A 20,212-nucleotide genomic window follows, 5' to 3' on the forward strand; every position below is an offset into this window, starting at 1 on the left:
GTGGACTGCCAGCAGGGACAAGACTCGCATCACCACAGGCATATCACGAAATGCAGGGGCATCTTCGTGAAAGTCCCTTCCTCAGGGGATTCAAGTTCCCGTTTGCAGAGCTCCGTGCTCTGTCTCTCAGGCTGCCACCGCGGCAGCAGTGCAAGGGGGGGAAGCCAAGGTCAACTCCCCCCGCATTCCATCTGGCCGTCCCGGTCCAGCTCCCGGGACGCTCTGAGCTTCTCAGCTCCTCTCTCTCTCCGGTGCTGCATACTCCAAGGCTCCTCTAAAATAGGAGTCCATGTCCCTCTTCTCCAAGAGGGTCTCCAAGGGAGTTTTGGGGGATCTGGTACAGTCTCTTACCCCAAACTCTGTCTCTCTGCTGCTCTCTTCTTCTCCTCCCTTTCCAGGAGTCTTCTCTCCGGTGCTGCATGTTGTTTCTGCTGCTTCTTCAGTTCAGGTCTTATCTCTCTGGCTTTCTGCCACCGTTCCTCTGGTCAGTCCCGGCTGCTGTCTGTACCCATGGAGAAAAACGTCTCCCGGCATAACTACAGGCACCTAGCCCAGCTTTATGCTGTTCCAGGTCCCTGCAGCCCCCAGCCAGAGGCTGGGAGGCCCCAGAGGGCCCAAGGGGCTTAGAACCCCTTCCTCGTGGCTCACAACATGGCCACCTCTCCTACAACAACCAAACTACAACCCTTCTCTTCCGGTGAGTTTGTGAGATGTTGACATTTCTGCAGGAGCGCCCATTGGGTAGAATTTCAAAACTTCTAGGGGTTTCCACCCCTTGGGGTCTACCACTTTTCTCAGCCTCTGGGGGAAAACAAGGTCCAAACCACGACAACACTTAATGGAAAATGTTAATTTATAATAACTCTAGTTTGTAATCTTAGAAACTACAGGTTTAGTATAAACTTCTGATCAAACCTCTTTTGTTTGAATGTTTTATTTTTTTAATTAATAAACATGGTAGAACGTTCTATGAACTTTTAATGAAAACAAAGAATAAATGTCTGGTTATGCCTTTGCATGCCTAAATACGAAGTCATCTTCTTTAAGCTGCAGTTCTCACATATAAATTGTATGCTCATAGAAGCAGTGCCAGCTTCCAGAAAGCATTTCTGAAAAATTAACCAGTTTGCAGTCTGCAAACAACAAAAATTAATCAGTTGAAAAGGACAGAAAATACTTGTTTTATTTTTATTTTGCATAATAATCTAATGTTAAGCATATATTCAGACTTAGAAGCCTGTAGAAAATTGCTCCTTCTCAGTTATGCTGGGAGAAAATAAATGTACCTGCTCCTTTTGGTGCAGATTTTGTTTGGTGGGGTTTTTTTGTTTTTAATGTATTAGTTTATTTAACATAAACTTCAATCATGGTATAATTTTTCTAAAATAATTTCTCTGGGAGTTAGCTGCTGGATGCAGACAATAGATGTTCAATAAGAAATACGGTTTGTAGATAAGTGTACATATTATTTGAAAGGGGAAACTGATGAAAATAACTTTTTTAAAAAGAAAACCTGATTTCAGATTCATGTGAATTTGACATTCTGGAAGAGCACATGAAGCATAAGTTGATTGAACTGCATCTTTTATTCCTTTTGCCTATTGATTTTTCTCAGAACAAGAGGTCTTCTTCAGAAACATGTCCTTATGCGGCTCCTACACTCTTTTGCTATTGGATCATAAACCTTACATTCCCAATATTGCTAACAATTTAGAGTCCAATTTATCTTTGTGAGAGATCAGAACAATGTTTTCTATTGGACTTCACTGGGAGCAGAGAACCAAATAATAGAAGTTAATTGGTAAGACACTACTTTCTGAGACAAAATTCTTATTAAATATTTTATCTTAAGATCCCAGTCTTCAGCACTTAAAGTGGGAGAGGTTATATATTATATGTTTGCTTCCAAAAAGATTCTCAATCCTCTTGAGTCATCTAAAATTTAACACTAAATGTCAAAAAGTCAATTTTGAAATTATTTGCCAAATGTATTTTTGCTTTAGATCTTTGGACTGCATTTAATTTCTTTGTGGTAAGGGCAATTTCTTCCTCACTTGTGTACATTGTTTGGAAAAAAAAATTAATGTGGCAAGGTATGGTGATAATAACATAAGTCCTCGCCAAAAATACAATTACAGTGTTTATTTATTTTCATAGTTATTTTGTAATACACCTTTCGCGAATTTCATATTCACCTTTCTTTTATCCATGTAGCTCCCGGTTCCAACAGTTGATCTTTTTCCTAGCATACTATATTTATCTACACCCAGTGAGAGTTTTTCTGTGCCTCCAACAGTACATGAGAACAGCTTTCACCAGTAAATATCTAATGTTCTGTTGCCTGCAATGGCAAGATGAATGAAACAGACCCACGAATGTGTAATAACTCACTGGTGATTTAAGAGTGTTTTTTATGGAGAAATTAAATTACAAGTAATGACAGGTATATTATTACTTTCACTATATCATGATTATAAGTTGAAAACTCCCCAAACCATGATATCTGAGATCACAGTAGACTACTAAACTTCGAAGACTACGAAACATATTAAGATATCTTTTTAAATACCACTGTAGTAGATATAATTAGAATATAGAACTAATGACAGGCACATCCTCTTAACCTGCCCCTCAAACACACACATATTTTCTTTCTCTACATTTCTTCCACTCAGACCATGCGAATCCTTGCTCTTCACGGAAGTACAACCATTCACTGAAAGCAAAGCTGTAAGAAAATGTAAGTGCTTCATTTCCCATTAAAAACGAGAAGCTTGAGACCTTTTCAGACTTGAGAGGTTTAAGTAGCTTCAGCATTCCTAAGAACATTCGTGGATATTCACACTTCGACAAGTCACAGACACTAGAGAACATGCTGCTATGCATCAACAGAGTTGAAGGAAGTGTATTTCCATATGAACATATGAATACAAAGATTCCTGACATTCAAGGGTAGAGAAATAATTTTCCAGTATAAAGTTCCATCATTCAGGCTGAAAAGCCTCTTCAGGTCACTTTTAACACACGAACCAGCTGTTACAGGCCATCTGAGATAGTAAGGACAAAACACAGAACAGGAAAGAGACAGCAAACAAGTAACAGGCAGATTCATATAGCACATTTCTTGCTGTAAGAACAGCATATAAACTATGCTGAATCTGTAATATGAAATAACAGTAGTATGTAACAAACTTTCTGCTCTGTTTTTTTTACTAATAGTAATACTTTTGCAGACAAAATTTTCTATAATATTTTCAAATTATTTTCCTTCAAAAATAAAGTATCTCTACAATAGTGTTGAATGATATTAATAATTATGCAAAAAAAAGCTAGTGCCAGTTGCTAGTCGTGGAAACTGCCTCAGACATTTCAGCTAATGTTCTGTCTCCAAAACAGATATTACTCTGAAGCCATTTTCTGTTTTGCAACAATGCCTTGCCATCTAAAGATTAGGCTGATTTGAGTCTAAAGATCATAGACACTGACAACAGTATATGAGACTATAATGCAAAGATTAAAAAAAAATCAGAATACAGACACATATTTTTAGATCTTATTTGAACAAGATTTGCTCTAGTGTCACTCACTGATTCAGTATAACTCTAAGTGACAGATTAAAATATAAACTTCTAGTCAGAAATAAGGCAGAAAAGAAAACATTTTAAAGTTTTAGATTTTGGTCTTAATTACAGTAGCCTCAGAAAAAAAGTTCCAAACAGGATTTGGAGGCAACATAAATCAACTGTAGACTAATCAATTCATAACAAACTTTAGTTCTCTACAAAGTCCTCAAATCCACCCTCTTACACCCTCATTTTCTGAAATTTCTGATATGATTAGCAGGCTAACAGTTAATACTGAAAGATAATTGATAATTAAAAGATTACCCCCAAACTGTTTTCATTCTGATTATTATGCAAGAGTGTGGCATGGTTACTAAACCAAAAAGAAACATATATTAAGAGGAATCTTGGGCATATTAGAAGTGTTCTCTATTTCATTTTTCATATTCTTCTATACAAACAAAGAACACTTCAAAACTATATTGCTGGTATCACTGTAAGATGCCCTTTTTTGAGCTCTTCCTAACAGCAGAGAAGGCAGGGTCTCAGTGAATTAATTTTGAAGGATGAGCCTGTCAAACAGTTAATTTCAGCAAGATTTTCCAAAAAGGTCTTGAAAAGGTTTATATGAATGGACTGACTGTAATAATATATGTCTTACCTCAAGCACAAAGCAAATGAACTAAGCAAATAAAGTCAAATTACAGAACTAGAATATGGTTTTGACTAAAGCACTCGCTATAAGATTGCCTTGGGGAAAACAGTATTTTTTTAGAAAACTATCAGTTTAGCCTAACAGCTAAGAGAAACCACTTCATTTACAAACACAGAATATTAACACAAAAAACTGGCTGTTTGCCTTTAAAATACTTTTGGCAAGTACTGCCATACCATTTCAGGTGTGTAAACTGGTGCAAACAGTTCTTGAAAGCTTACAGTGGAACTGACTTCACAAAATATCCTATGCAGTTTGTAATCCATGACATTACATTTTGGAAGTCCTTTAACAGTTCAACATAAACCACCTTTTCTGAAAAGTTTATTTCTTTCTCCTAAAGCCCCATAGGAAGGGAAAACGGTTGATTGCCATGAAATCTTTTAACAGCCTTTCATATGCTGGAAGGCTACTATGTTTTCCTTCACTCTATTAATATAAAAAAACAATCAAAATTTTTCTGACTTTCCCAATAAATCATTTTCCCAATTTCTGGTCATTATTGTTCTCTTCTGGATTCTCTGTAATTTACAAATATCTTTTCACATGGGGCATTCATTCTGTAAGTCCTCAACTCCAAATGTATATAAGTTGAAATAACTAGACTTTCAGCCTATGCAGTGGTGTTACAGCAATTCTTTCACACAAAATTAACCTTGCCTACAGTATGGCATTTCCACAGTTATTTTACTGGGTGATATAATAGCCTGAGCTTTAACTGAGGCACCTTGTCACAGTACTTCCACCTGAAATGTGCCTAGAAAAAGAAACTCTAAGCTTTACTGAATTAGATTCTTACATGAATTAAGCACCTATGACTGACTGCATTTCAGTGAGAGTTGACTATGTCCCTGCCCTTATGCCTCTGAGAATCCTTCCGTAATAAACAGTCATATGGTTGAGTTTTGCAATTTTGACACAGCGAGTGGGGACTCAACCTTGTATAATGATGTAAGAATTCTTGACTGTCACACTGGCATTCTATTACAGTGAAAAAACCACAGTACAAACCTACAGATTGTTATTTTTATTTTCGTAAATCTGGTGAACACATGGTGTATTTGACTTTGAGTTTTCCTTTTTTTATTCTTTGTCAGTTCTCTCATTCATTCTTTGTCTGACTCATATTTTAACATGCTGAGAGCACTGAAGAAGTGAAATAAAATTCTCACAGTACATTATTGATATACAAGTCATTGGTTTGCCACTAGAATTAGGGAATGAACAATGACAAAACTGCACATTTAGTTTCTCTTTAATAAAACAGTACAATTCAGTATGAAAAAATGCCATCTGCAAAATGTCCTATCTGCTAATATGTGTGTTGGCTGATATGTTAACTTACCAATTACCAAATAAAGAAATGCATATTTTTTTCAGTTGCTACAAGGCATAGATAAAATTTCTGTTTTCCTATGTTTAAATATGTATTTCACAACCTTTTTTAAAAACCAGCAGATTTTTACACACCTGTGCTACCCAATATGAGACGCCAGTAACATTTTTCTGCACAAATCAATTACACTTTGTCTAAATACAGTAGAATACAGGTGCATTTGGGAGCATGTTGATATATTCTGTAATGCATTGTTAAGTACATCTATTGATGACTTTTCTACTCACATCAGTGAAGATGTCTTATTGGCACTTATTTTCAACGCAGCATTTTGACAAATAATAGCTTCAGTATTACCCATCAAAACATACTTAGGAAGAAAGATCTGAAATTTGCTGCTAAAACTCTGCACAAATGCAAAACTACCTTCATCACAATCACATAAAACTCTACTGCATAGACTGTATGTGTCTGAAAGATCTACATGCATTTCACAGAGACAAGAAACCCACATTCTTAGTTTTCTTTGCTTATTACTTACTGTTGTGTCTGTGCTATTGCTTTTTCTTAGCTATTAAGTCAGGTACATTAGATATCAGTTGATATCTGCCAACAACAAATGGATTCATGAAAAATGTTAGCCAGTTGTGCGTTTGAAGTAGAAGAATTCAGGTTTCTTTCCACACCTGCCTTTAAGCTGTCCTTGCCTGTATCAAGACTTAGAAATCTTTAGTGGCCAGAAGTTTGTTTCAAAGCTATTAGCAAGGTACAATACACTTTCCACCATACTTATGCAACTTGTTGAGGGTTTTGTACTAGTTGTTGGAGTTTTGCACTAGTTGAATCCAAATAAAGCTTTCCTGATTTAACTTATTATACACCCCTAAAAAAATCCAACCAAACACACTAAAACAAAGCAAATCCTTATTTTACTCCATTTTCAAGACATCCATCTGCTTGACATTTCTACTGTCACCCAATCTCAATTTTTCTTACACATGAATAGTCTCTAAATCTTTAAAAAGTTAGTTGAAATACTTAGAGTGTTCTGATTGAGGAGACTCAGACGTGTTGCTTGACGCTTGGAACAACAGAAGTTCCTATTTAGCTATTCAGCAACAGCAGATGAAGTCCATCTGCTTTTTCTGATTACAGTGCCAGCTCTCCTGACTTCCTCAGGTATCAGTGACCAGTTGAGAGGAGCTGATATAGAAAATATTGTAATGAGGTTAAAGAGAGAGTTAATTTTTTTCTGTCAGTTCCTAGACAACATAGCAAGTGTATTCAAAATACGGAATTATAAAGGAAAGAAGGCAAGGATTGAATTCACTTTCAAGTGGACAATCTACAACAGTATCCTACCCTGAAAAATTAGAAAAGACTAAATGTTTCCTGTTAGAGGCAATATTATCTTTTGCTATAAAGAGAGATTCTTCATCTGATCACTCATATAATTCACTAAAGTACATGAGTCCTTAAAATATTCAATTAAGAGGATCTAAAAAAAATCTAAGCTGCACTGCTGGGGGCAGAGGGAAAGAAAGAGAAGTGCGGAAGGGAGCACATTAAAGCTTTACATGCTTTACATATTTCCTTAGTGCAACACACAACTGCTTTTCTTAATATCTTTCAACCTTCGATACTGTTCTTTTATTTCACTAAGATTAAACTCGTATATGTGACAAATATGCTACCAACCCTGTTCCATGTACTGCCAGCATGTATAGTACTTTACGATAAAAATTATATTCATGGTAGATGAATTATGGGACTGACTTTCTCTCTCTAGTCTGGTTTAGGTCAAGTGAAATTCAGGTGATGATATTTAATATGAAACCAACTAAGTGTGAAAGGTTATAAGTGAAAGATCTTCTCTTTTCCTGCAGCTTTCTTATAGGCAAACAAATGAATAATGAATTCGCTGTAACATCTTCATTTGATCTACTCAGCTGTAAAATATGAACATTCTCAAAGCTGAAGTAACTCAGACACTTAAGACATGCTAATGAACCAAATTCATTTCTGCAGATGCAATTAAAATCCTCATCGTTATCTATGCAGTCCAGGTTAAAAAGGCTGATACCAGGCTGCAAATGAAAAAAAGCTAGCTAAACAGAAATGACGACATGGAGATGGAAAGCTGAAAGCCTCAGAGAGAAACAATCTTGCCTTGCAGCAGGAATAATGATCAGGCTGCCAAGACACAAAAGAAATCAAAATGGAATCAAAGGAAAAAGAGAAACAAAATTAGCAAAGATCTTAATCTCTAATAATATGTAACAGTGTCTGTATTTCATGTTTGAAATCTCACTCGGTTTTCTGCTATAACAACATGCTACATAAAAATGATAGCACAAGAAAAAATAACAAAGAAATGTTTTCATCCTATTCTTTTCCAACACACGGATTCCCAGTGCCTCTTCACCATCAATACTGTTAATTATATGTAGTTACTGTATTAGGAGAAGAGGTAACTGGTATTCACAGAGCTGCAGAATCTGAGATTGGAGCTGACTCATGGACTGAATAGCTGTAGCAGCAAACTCAACCTATGAACACCGAATGAGCTAAATTATGCACAAAAAATACGCAAATATAAGCATTGAATACACAAGCAATCCACTGACTAGATTGTCTGGTTTCTTACTCCACTTACGGAATGTATTGCTTCTGAATGCTAAGCAGTTCTGGAGGTGATTACTATTCTGATCAGGGTTTTTTTAGGGTGCAGTCAGCAAAGGCTAGAGTTAGCTTAAAACTCTGCTAGGCAATTATTGGAGAGAATGCCAAGAATTTCATTTAGTTACATTAAAACATCTTTCTAGACAGTGGCTGTCTGTGGCCTGCAGTACTAAGATAAACTCACAAGTACTTAAGTATACCTTCTGCAATAGGCTGTTTATTAGGATCAGATTTTTTTCTTCACACTGATGTTATTTAGCAGCAACTTTAAAGACGTAATTAGTGAAGAAATGGGCAAAATTTCATTTGTTCAGTTCCAAACAACAGACAGTTCCCAGACTAGACAAGACCCGCACACTCAAGATAAAATTAAAAATTCTGTTAAAATTACACTCTGCTATGTACTAATTGCCATCAAGTATGTACAGGTAGTGGTGTTAATGTAGGTTGAAGTTATATGTGGAAAGTGATTCTATAATTAGAATGCTATCCATTGCTTGAACTGCAAAAACCCTACTCTATTTTTAGAAGTGATGGAAAGGGTAAAAGAATAAATATATATATGCTTTGATAACCCTCCAGAAAAGAATGACTGCTGTCAAGAGGTTCAAGTTATGTAATCATTGCAATTAAATGTATCCATACATATGCAAAAGACATCAATGCCAATACAATACAACATTAGGCTTTATGGTGCACTCTGCCTTGTTCCAAGCTTACACATACAAAAACATTTTCATTTTGAAATAGAGCTCATCCATGAATTACTGAAATACCAACTATTATCCAGTTACCTCCATAAGATACTTCTTAGTGATTTAAAACCTTTCTGGATGATAAATCTCCTCTCCTCCTCCTTAATCTCTTTCTCTCTTTCTGAACTGTTCTGGATCATCTGTATTTATGGAATTTTTTAACATGTTGCACAGTGCCTTAGATACGTTAGCTTTTTGTACCTTCCACCAGAAAGCAGCCTGCTTTCCACTTGCAGCTCCCTATGCCTTCACACAAGCTTCTAGGACAGTGTACCTTAGAATGCCTATAGCTGCATTCTAACTGTGACATTCTTGTTTGTTATGCATCTCCTGAACTTGTAAATCCTGGTACTGCTGTTGCGGCAGGTTCCCAAGAGAACTGATTACCACTGAAGTTAGAATCACCCCTTCTTTCTCCCCCTTTCTGATTTCTACATTTGGCTGAAGCTTCTGATTTACACTTTAGGACTCATAAATGTTTGCAGAAAGATCAGCAATGAACCGGCTGTGTGGCACCTTCCCTCTTTGATGTCCTACAATGGTGACAGCATCATGAGTAGGAATAACCCATGAGTACATCTTGATAGAAAATGTAGTTACTGCGGAAAAAGTAGGATGGGGGAAACTCCTGCTCTACTAGAAAGAGTGCCGAGGGCTGAATACCAGTTTCATTTCCTGATTGGCTGCTAAGGAGGGTTTTTTCCTTTTCTTTTTCTCACCACTTTTCTCTTCTGCTTCTCTTATTTTTTTTTCCATACAGCCCCTCCTCTCCAATAACATCCACTATTAGAACTGATGATTGCCACCAAATATGGACCCACTAGTATATCTTCATGCAACATGTAGTGCTCTGTTACTACTCTTTCCATCACTTTCCTTATCATAAAACAAACAAACAAAAAACAAACCCCAAACTATTTTTTATTTCCCTTTATCAATAGCACATATTTTTTATAACACTTCTAATAATATTTGAATGTGGTTCTATTAGAACAGTATCCTTATGTTTCAGTGCTTTACTTTCCTGATTTTACTTTGATCTGCAAAATCGAATTTGAAATACCACAGATAATTTTGTATTCTATTACTGCATATGCTGTTGTAGTTTTCCTAGCAACCACCATGCGTTAAAATAAATTCTTATGTTTCTTAAGCAAATCCAAATCCTCACCGATCTTAGATAATGCTGAAATTATTATGCCATATAAAACTGAACACTGAATGCTGTTGACATACATTACCTCCCTCATAACAGGATGATACAATCATTCTTGTTACTATAAATGAAGTAACACTTTTGGTCACTTCCTAACATTGCCAGTATGATTAAAACAGAAAAGGATTCAAAATCACTATAGATTAAGAAATGTCAATTTTTCCAGACTATAGAAAATTAGAGGCATGACCTCACAGTTTCACAGTGGAACTAAGATTTCTTATATAAGTGATTTTCAGAGTATAGACACTTTTAACTGTGGGTAACTGGAAAAAAAAAATCAGTTCTTATGCATATAAAGAAGGCAGGCAAACATATATGAAAGGAACAAAAATCTTACGTTAGTGATAACTCAGGTACAATATTATTATCCTTTCATATGCTTTCCTTACCCTGGACCTCTCCTCTAGTTTTGTCATCATGACGACAGTTGCACCTCGTTGTTCCCACATCATTCTCCAGAAGTCACCAAAGGTTTCTGGCAATGCCCCTTGTGTGGCTATATAAGCATTCTGCTTCCTGTATCCATCTATGTAGTTGGCATTGATATAGTCACTGCCTGGTATGCCTGGAAAGAGAGGAGAGTGAAAATACAAGGCAGCATTTCTGTGATGCCCTATGGTACAAGGGCTAAAAAATCCTGTGACGCAGCTGGATCAATGAATCTTAGCTTGCTGCATGCCAAGTAGCACATGGGTACTTGTAAGTGAGTGTATGCCATTTGTGGTGCTGAGAAGCATGATAGTCTCTCTGGGTACAACTATTCTTTTGAAACAAAAGACTCTGACAAGAAATACAAAAGAAGCCCTAAAATCTGTACCAGGTGGAGAGACCTGGAGGTTGAGACAGCAGCATGTAAAAGGTGGTCTGAAACTGCCTGCAGACACCCACCAGTATGGCAGTCACTGCCTAGAACAGACAGGGAAGACTCTCCCTCAGACATCCTGAGCACGCTCCTGAAACCCTCCTGTTCAGCTCATTGCATTTCTTCTATACACAGAAAAAAATTAATGTTGTCAGACTATTAATATCACTGCTACATTCATTTTTTCCCCATTAAATGGGAAGATAATTATGAGCTTTATTTTAACAAAACACATTATGTAATTCATGTTTAAGAAAGAGTGAAATCTGCTATACGGTATATGCATGATATAAAGATCTCTTCAAAATTGAGTAAGATTTAAATGCATGAAAAGAAGGTGGAATCCAAGACCTGTGTCCACACTGGATCTACGTCAATTGCTCAAGGCTCAGGTATTCTGGACAAGACTAGCAGAGGGACTTTGATTGTGTCTACCAGACCCCATGGGAAGCAGACAAGTTCTTATCTGCAATCTATTTAACTCAGGGTGTGCAGTACCATGCGTGTACTGAGAGCTGGAACGTGCTGCCTGCCAAGGTCAAGTAGGTGTATTGGCTGTAGTGAAGATCACACCACTAGTCTGCACTAGTAAGACAACTATGTTAATGGAAATGGACAAATATGGACTTAAATTCTTAGTCCACTGCTGAATTCAGAAGTGCAGTGTCCAGCTTTTAACTCACACTATGTGCATGTTGGCAGATAAAGCATGGAAGGCATCAGTTTTTATGTCACTTCTGTTTTTTTAACTGACGACTTGAGGAAGAAAAGTTACTCATTTGAGATCTCAGTGCAGGTTGGATGGCAAAGCAATGTTATGACAGTGTTGGAACTCAAAAGTGCTCCCCAGAAGAGTTAGCTGAAATACAGATCTGTGCACCATAATAAAATAATACAAGAAGGTTTGTTAAAGTAATTGACAGAATCTACTTATTTGAGTAGAAATGAATGATTTATGTATACACCATCAATCTGCTATCCACAAGTCTACAACCCCAGGATATGGTGCAGGTTTTCAAAAGAGAGTCAAGGTAGTGATATCAGCTTTCTGACTTATTCTAAAGCTATAACTGTTTTCACTCCACACAGCAATAAAGTTGAGTATGCTATGAAATATCATATATTATCACAGATGTTTAAATAAATGTTTCCCAAGCTTTTTGTCAGAAACTGAATCTTCAGATCTATCCTGATGCATTATCTTCTGTTGGTGATCCTAAACCAGGAATTATTGGAGCTGCATACTCCTGTCTTTCCTGAGAAGCAGTAACAATGGTAAACACATTTTGGAAAATAATTTGAATTTGAATGGAAAGTAGAGGTACCTCTTTAACTCTTTGATACTTTTGTTGTTTTTCGCTTCAGTTTAAAGAGTTTCTGCACGTACTTTGAGTAAACTTAGTGTTTGATTCCACTACTAACTTAGCAATGAACAAACTCATTGACTAAATGTGACACTAAGTAAATTCCAATATAATCTGGGAATTATTCAGATTATGGCTTAATCCACCTGTAGCCTAACACATAATTTTGCCTTCATGCCCAAAAAAATTTCATATATATTCTTGTTTCACTTATCATTTATTTATTATTTATCATATTTAAGCTTATATTTTAATTTGATTTTATTTTCGGTACACAATTAAAAGAGAAATCTGACAAACTACTTCAGCAATGGAAAGATTTCATAACTTCAGGGGTGTAAGAGGGGCAGAACATAGCAGTCCTCAGGCAAGATGCAGGAATGGATGCAGGAAGACTGGCTGACTCTGATTCGAGCAGATTGAAAATCTCTTCTGAGAGAAAAATAAAACAAAACAGAAAAAAACTTTTAAACCTGCATAGTCTGTATCTGAAAAACATGCCTTCCCTCCATGAAAGGCAGAAATTGGAGCTCATGAAACTTCTTACTGCAGATATTGGAACTAATGACTTAGAAAATACAACTGCTAGGCACAATACTGTGTTGTCTTCCTTTATCAAGATAATAAAATATTTTTTCACAAAACAGATAAAAAAAAATGAAGTCAACAAGAGAAATCTACACCAACAGGGTGTTATTACCAAAAGAACTGAGAAAGCTGGTAAGAAATGTTTTCTGCATAAATTAGAATTATATTATGATGCCTGGTATCATACTTTGAAGCACATGTTATAAATAAAAGCCTGAGGAAAAAATGAAAAACAACACTTTGTAAAGTGGTTAAATGATCTTCTGGGAAAGCTGTCCTCTGGAACTGATACTGCACAAAGTCAGCGTGAAAATTAAGCATGATAAGTATTGCAAACTGTTCAGTAAAGAATAATCCTTACAAATCTTAGCAGCCACTCCTGGTACCTGATGTACCTGATGTAAAAAAAAAATCCAGAATATCTAAAATTGTAAATACTCTTTCTATTTACTATCTTGTATTAAATTTATTGATAAATCATATTACAATTAATGACTTCTAAATTAAATAAATACTAATTCTTTAAACTACAATGAGGAGAAGCTTTCAGATTATACCTTTCTTGATTACAGATTCAAGTGAGAAAGAATTAAGGTTAACAACCACAGATAATCGCAAAGAGGATTTCTTCCCATCTACATTGAAGTGGAAATTTTCACTCTGTTTTTCCACTTGACTTTTATAAAGAGGACAAAAAAATCCTGTATGTCCTTTAGCCAGAAAAGTTATTTTACACGACAAGTCAGCTTCGTGGCACATGAAGAAGATATAGCTAGGACACGGAAGTCCATTTACCACAGGCCCTGAGCAACTGTTAGTGACTTAACTAATGCAGTTTCAGAAAGAAAACCTAGTTGCTATTCCAACACCTGCTTTGAGAGAAGATTTTCACCAAGGGTTTATCTCTAGCAGAATACAGTACTCAGTAGGGTTGTATCTCTGCTGAGATCAAGAGAACAATAGGATTCACAATGCTCAGCTCCATTGTCTCTCTCGCACACAGTATCCACTAGGTATGTTCTTTATTCTCCATCCTTTCTCATAGTCCCTTCAAGTATCATACACATTTCTCAGTCTCTTTTCATCACTATTATCATGCATGACCTCAGTTTCACATCCTGTTCCAAAATCCTTTTGTATTCCATAATACCATTTCCTCACTCTCACTTTCTATCTCCCACTTTGCCACATGACTTTTTGCTTCATCAGCTACGTCCCCAGTATGCATAAACTTAAAGCCCTCTAGGGAAGATGCCTTGTCATAAGAGGACTAATGAATTGTGTGCAGCTTAAAAATAACAAATACAAAACCTGAGTATCTGTAAGCATCTACACTGACCAAGCATTAAAAATTATCAAAGGCAAATAAATTTAAATATTAAAATGTCACGTTCTGCAGTGATTTTTCTGGCCATAACCTCATTCTGAGCTGAGAAAACTGAACAATTCTCTATCAAGTTTAACAGTGCAAAACCAATCAAATGACAACAAATTTGACTGCAGTACAATGAAATCCTACAAACCTTTGTTAGCTGCCATAGCTTGAAGGCAGCATACCCACAAGCACAGCAGCAATTGCCATCATTACTTAAATTCAGGTTTCATAGTTAAGAAAGGTCAGTTGTTCTGTAAAAACATAGGTCAAGAAGGGGACAAAGCAACCAAATTCTGCCTTCAGTAATATTTATATGAACCTTACCTAAGTAATTGGCATCAGGGGGGTTTACTGTAGATTTCAGATGGCACACCTGAATTAAAAATTTAGGATAATCCTGACTTTTACAAGTTTCTTGAAAGCAGAGACACAGTTCTGCACAAGAAGTCAGCAAAAGACCAAGCTTCTGAACCATAATTCTACCATAATTATTTTCTAGTAGCCTTTTCAACTATGGTGATGAATGACCAGAGTCTGAAATCTCCTTATGTAGCAAAACTAGAATCAAGAAGAATGGTGGAAGAATCAGATGAGCAGTTGAGCACAAAATCTCAAGAGAAAAAAGCAGTTTTCAAATATCTCAAGAGAAAAAAGCAGTTCAGATTTTACAGAGTAAGAGTGAAAGATCAATGAGACAAAATTATTTATTCAATGCCACAGAGTGCGAAATACTAAAACCCCTTGAATTGTATTGCTCCCCATTTATGCTGAGAACTCATGAGCTGAGATGACAGTTCATCTTACTGTAACATAGGCTCATATCCACAAGGCTAATAATGTAGACCTCAGGAATGATTCACTTGATTTCCTGAAGACAGTTATAATCTTAAATAACTTTAATTAGACTTCACGTTTTATTCACAAAGTAAAATCAAATAATGAAATTATTTTAAGCCTTTACAAAGACTCAGTACTGAACTACGTTTCTATTTAAAACAAATTATATAAACTTTTGTGTGTGCACCGCTTCCCTAGGACATGTCCTATTAGTCATAAATAGTGTGAAGTAATAGGATTAGATTCTGTCATGCATCTTCCAACATAAACAAGTTGGAAAAATACAATGATGAACCCAAAATGCTTGATGAAGTTGTACTATTTGTTTAAATCACTGATTGGTGCTTTGAAAAATGTCAGAGCAAAATTCTGTGTCACAGAATCACACAATACTCTGAATTGGAAGGGATTCATAAGCACCATCAAGTCCAACTCCCGGCCCTGCACAGGATCATCCTCAAGGGTCAAACCATGTGCCTGAGAGCACTGTCCAAATGCTTCTTGAATTCAGACACACCTGGTGCTGTGACCACTTCCCTGGGGAGCCTGTTCCAGTGGCCAGTCACCCTCTGGATGAAGAATCTTTTTCTAATATTTGACCTAAAACTTCCCTGTGGCCTGACAAAGCTCGAGGGGCTAGCTGTGCACATATGAACAAAGTGCAAAATGCCTAGTTGACATAAGAAGCGTGCAACAGGTTAACTATAAAAGGATTGGGCCCCTTTGCTCTCCTCTCTTTTTCCTCTTTCTCTTTTGTCTTCTTTGTCTCACGACCCCAGCTCTGGAACATTCATGCTGTAGGACCACTCAGGATATAAGGACTGGTGATATTCTTTTTTCTCTCTCTCCCTTGCTTTGCCTGGTCAAAGCATGGCTATCATATTCTATTCCATACTCCGTACTGAATTTTACTGTGGGAGTGGGGAGATTGTAGAGGTCTGTTGTGCAACTTGTTAATTAGCGCCCTTTGAGTAATGTTGTTGTGGCTTTTAAGCCAGCACCTTTGAGATGTTTATTTGAGGAGCTGAGAACTTATTTAAGTGTACTGTACAAAATTAAGGGTTTCTTAGTCACCACTCTTGTGGAAGTGTATTGTAAGAATGTAAAGGCTTGTAAGCCAACACCTTTTGAGTCTAAATAATGGACTGGTTGCTGGAGTTATGGCAAATGTACAATAAAAGCACAGGAGTTCCTTGACATGAGGTCCAGTGCCTTTATTCAACCTGATGAGAATTTACAGTAAAAAACATGCCCCTGGATGGTGGGTCGTGACACCTTCGACCGGCTGGTGATTCTTTGCCTGATGCCCCCCAGGACACGGTTGGCCCTCCTGGCTGCCAGGGCACTGCTGATTCAGATTCAACTTGCCATCGACCAGGACCCTCAGGTCCCTTTCCGCAGTGCTGCTCTCCAGTATGTATGTATGTCTGGGGTTGCCCCAAACCACCTATAGAATCCACCTCTTTCCCTTGTTAAGCTTCATACAGCTGGTGATTGGCCAGTCCTCTAATTTGTTGAGGTTTCTCTGCAAGGCCTCCTTGCCTTTGAGGGAGTGAACAGCTCCTCTCAATTTTGTATCATCTGCAAACTTGCTTAGTATCCCTTCGAGTCCTGCCTCCAAGTTGTTAATGAAGATGTTGAAGGGAACTGGGCCAAGGACAAAGCCCCTTGAAATCCCACTAGTGACAGGTCACCAGCTTGATGTTACCCCATTCATTTGCACCCAACCTCTGAGCCAGCTGCTCACCCACCACCACATGATGTGTCTATCATGAGAGAAAGTATTAAAAGCTATGCTGAAATACAAAAAATTACATCAACTGGTATCCCTTGATCAACTTGATTAATGAACTAAGACAGCTACTAGGTGCCAGTAACAACTGTTAATGTGGGCGTTGTTGTAACATAAAATCTATATAGTTAAGGAAATCATCAAATTGAAATGGTGTAAGCTTGAATCTGTACTATAAGAACTCACTGAAATATCAAGCAGCACAAGACCAGTACAAGTTCTGAAGTAAAGAACAATTGTAAAATTAAGGCTTTTTATGAAGACTGAGGAAAATTCACTATATATCATCCTAACAAAGTAGGGTAAGAAGGACAAAGAAAACCTATAGATAGCTGGATTGTGAATGGACTGTTAGGACTAGGAGAGTCTGATGAAAAGGAAAAGGATGAAAGATGTGCAGTCTCATAAGAGCAATGTTGAATCATACAGAATTATAGAAAGAAGGCAATATCAAAGAGGTGTAGTCAGAAGAAGCAGAATTAAGCAGGAAAAAGAAAGGAATTGCTTAGAGGACAGAAGAGGAGTATTTGAAAGGAAAAGCTGAGAAAAATCAAAAGAAGGGAAGTGTAGGGATGAGAACTAAGAACTAAGAGCTGTAGAAGATCTGCAGGCAAGATGAGAAACTTGGAAGATGAGCAGCAGAAAGACAGCCAGGGAAACAGGAGAAGCTCTGTTAGGAGAAGGAAAGAAAGCTTGGATTTGTTTTTTTTTTGGTTGGTTGGTTTTTTTTTTTTTAAGTTGTGTAGTATTAAGAAGTACAGAATGAAAATAAACACATTGTTCTGTGCAGTTCCTCAGAGACACAGATAACAGCACTGCACCAGGATACTATACACTATACATCCAGAGAGCAGTAGGTTGCACAATACTTCAAACCAGATATCAAAATCTAACATGACATCATCATACTGTGATTAATTTACAGCTGTCTGAATATGGATTTAGTGATTCTTTCAACTCTTTAAGACCAAGTAACAAAGAAGTTAATAATCAAAGTAGTTTTGTTTTGAATGGAAATATTTAATTATACTCTAAATGATGCACTAAAAGGGTTGTTGAATGCCTATACTAAAACAAAATTAAATGATTTCTTGATATCAAAATGGTTTGGTATTTCCTTCAAAACCTAGTTACAATATAAGCGTGCACAGTAAACAGGTACTAAATATTACCCATTCAAGAACAAAGCCACTGGATGTTTTCCCAAAGCTTTCCCCAATGTCCAAAGAATAGCAACAAGGCTGGTGAAGGGACTAAAACACAAGTCCTATGAGGAGAGGCTGAGGGAGCTGGGGTTGTTTAGCCTGGAGAGGAGGAGGCTCAGGGGAGACCTCATCACTCTCTACATCTCCCTGAAAGGAGGTTGTAGCCAGGTGGGGGTTGGTCTCTTCTCTCAGGCATCTATCAGTAAGACAAGAGGGCATGGTCTTAAGCTCTGCCATGGGAAGTTTAGGTTGCATATTAGAAAGAACTTCTTTACAGAGAGGGTAATCAGGCATTGGAATGGGCTGCCCAGGGAGGTGGTGGATTCTCTGTCCCTGGAGGTTTTAAAGATGAGACTGGATGTGGCACTTAGTGCCATGGTCTAGTAACCACGGCGGTGTTGGATCAAGGGTTGGCCTTTATGATCTCAGACGTCTTTTCCAACCCGGCTGATTCTATGATTCTATGGCCATGCATACAAGAAAAATTGTTCTGAGCTGATTTCAAGGGTATCAAGAAGGGCAGCATTTTTGTTGTTAAGACAGACACCATGAAGTCTACTCTGTGAAATCTTATACACCAAGAAATCTGCTTCACTGATCTTTCTGTACACTGTTACTCAGCACTGAAGTACTTTTCATGTTTTTAAGGCACTCCAGGCTTGGAGGGTCCATTCACTTGTAGGGTGAATAGACATACAATTACTTTATGTGTATATATTGTTAGCAGAAGGCAACTCAAATGCAATGTGAGAGGACAAATAATTTGTATAGTTCATGACTCTTCAGTAGTTATTCAAGAATTTATATTGACCAAAACAATTTCTAAACTCAAAGATGATGGCCTGCATACTCAAAACTGATTTACTGGCAAGTGGCCATCAGACAAATAAGAGTATTAGCAGCTTCTTGCTTTTTCTTTCTTGATGATTTGTATTACGGTCAGACTTCTAGTGTTAACAGCATTTTAAAGTCACTAAATATCCCATCAAACAAAAATTACAATGCTAAAATATGATAGATATTTTAGTTTTTTTTTTTTTAATTACTGGCATTATGCAAAGACGTCACATGTAACAGATTTTTAGTCTTGGACATCTCCTAAAAGAATTGGAAAGACTTTTTAAAATGCATAATGTTTAACCATTCCCCCCCCCCCCCCCCATTTTTATTTACTTCTTAGAGGTTTAAGGTCACAAACCTAGTTAACTTGATCTCTTTTAATCAGTAAATTCTCCCTTACATCCACCTAGATGCATATGATAAACTTTACTACATTATAATATTCTGTCATTATACTTTAAAATTCTAAATGTCCACCTCAGACACATCCAAAGACAGCACAATATGAGCAATTATATTTCAAGAATATGGGATCAAAATTTTGAGAAGTACAGTTTTCTTTCAGGAGGAAAATCAATTTACCACATCAAACCTGAGTTTTCCCTCCTAAGGGACATCTCTATGTAACAAAATGTAAACAGTTATGAGAAAAGTATTCCTGCAAGTGAGCAATGATGTGTGGAACTTCATGCCATATGTAATTAGAGAGGTCAAGAACTTAAGTGGGGATTCAAAACCAGGTTTGAACACGTGTAACAGGAGTTATGAAAGATACCAAAATCAACCTTTTGAAAGTGTTACTAAGCCTTGTATTTCAGAGCTAATGCAATTTTTAACAACTTATTATCAATAGCTGGAAAGTAATTTTAAGTCTCTGCTAATTGCTTCTTAAGACTTTCTAGGAATCACTTTTATTGGCTACAGAGTTGGGAAACTGTATAAAACTGGCCTCGTGTCCCATTCTAAAGTAACAACCACAACATTCCGTGTTTGTGCAACGCCATCAAGAGCAAAATGATCATCGGTGTAAGATTACAGTTTGGCAGATGCTTAGTTTCTTGTTCACATAAATTTGCTCT

At 36.9% G+C, this 20,212-nt stretch overlaps 1 protein-coding gene across 36 annotated transcripts in view; it reads right to left on the bottom strand.

Moving 5' to 3' along the window:
* The window catches only part of PTPRD (protein tyrosine phosphatase receptor type D), a 1,159,674-nt gene that overhangs the window by 39,983 nt on the left and 1,099,479 nt on the right, over positions 1 to 20,212 (bottom strand). For all 36 annotated transcript variants that reach the window (XM_064641432.1, XM_064641445.1, XM_064641443.1 and 33 more), the window contains one exon: positions 10,660 to 10,835. In XM_064641432.1, coding sequence (XP_064497502.1) covers positions 10,660 to 10,835 — 176 coding nt within the window. The remainder of the gene's footprint in view (positions 1 to 10,659; positions 10,836 to 20,212) is intronic.

Source organism: Pseudopipra pipra, chromosome Z (assembly GCF_036250125.1).
Source record: "Pseudopipra pipra isolate bDixPip1 chromosome Z, bDixPip1.hap1, whole genome shotgun sequence".
Taxonomy (NCBI): Eukaryota; Metazoa; Chordata; class Aves; order Passeriformes; family Pipridae; genus Pseudopipra; species Pseudopipra pipra.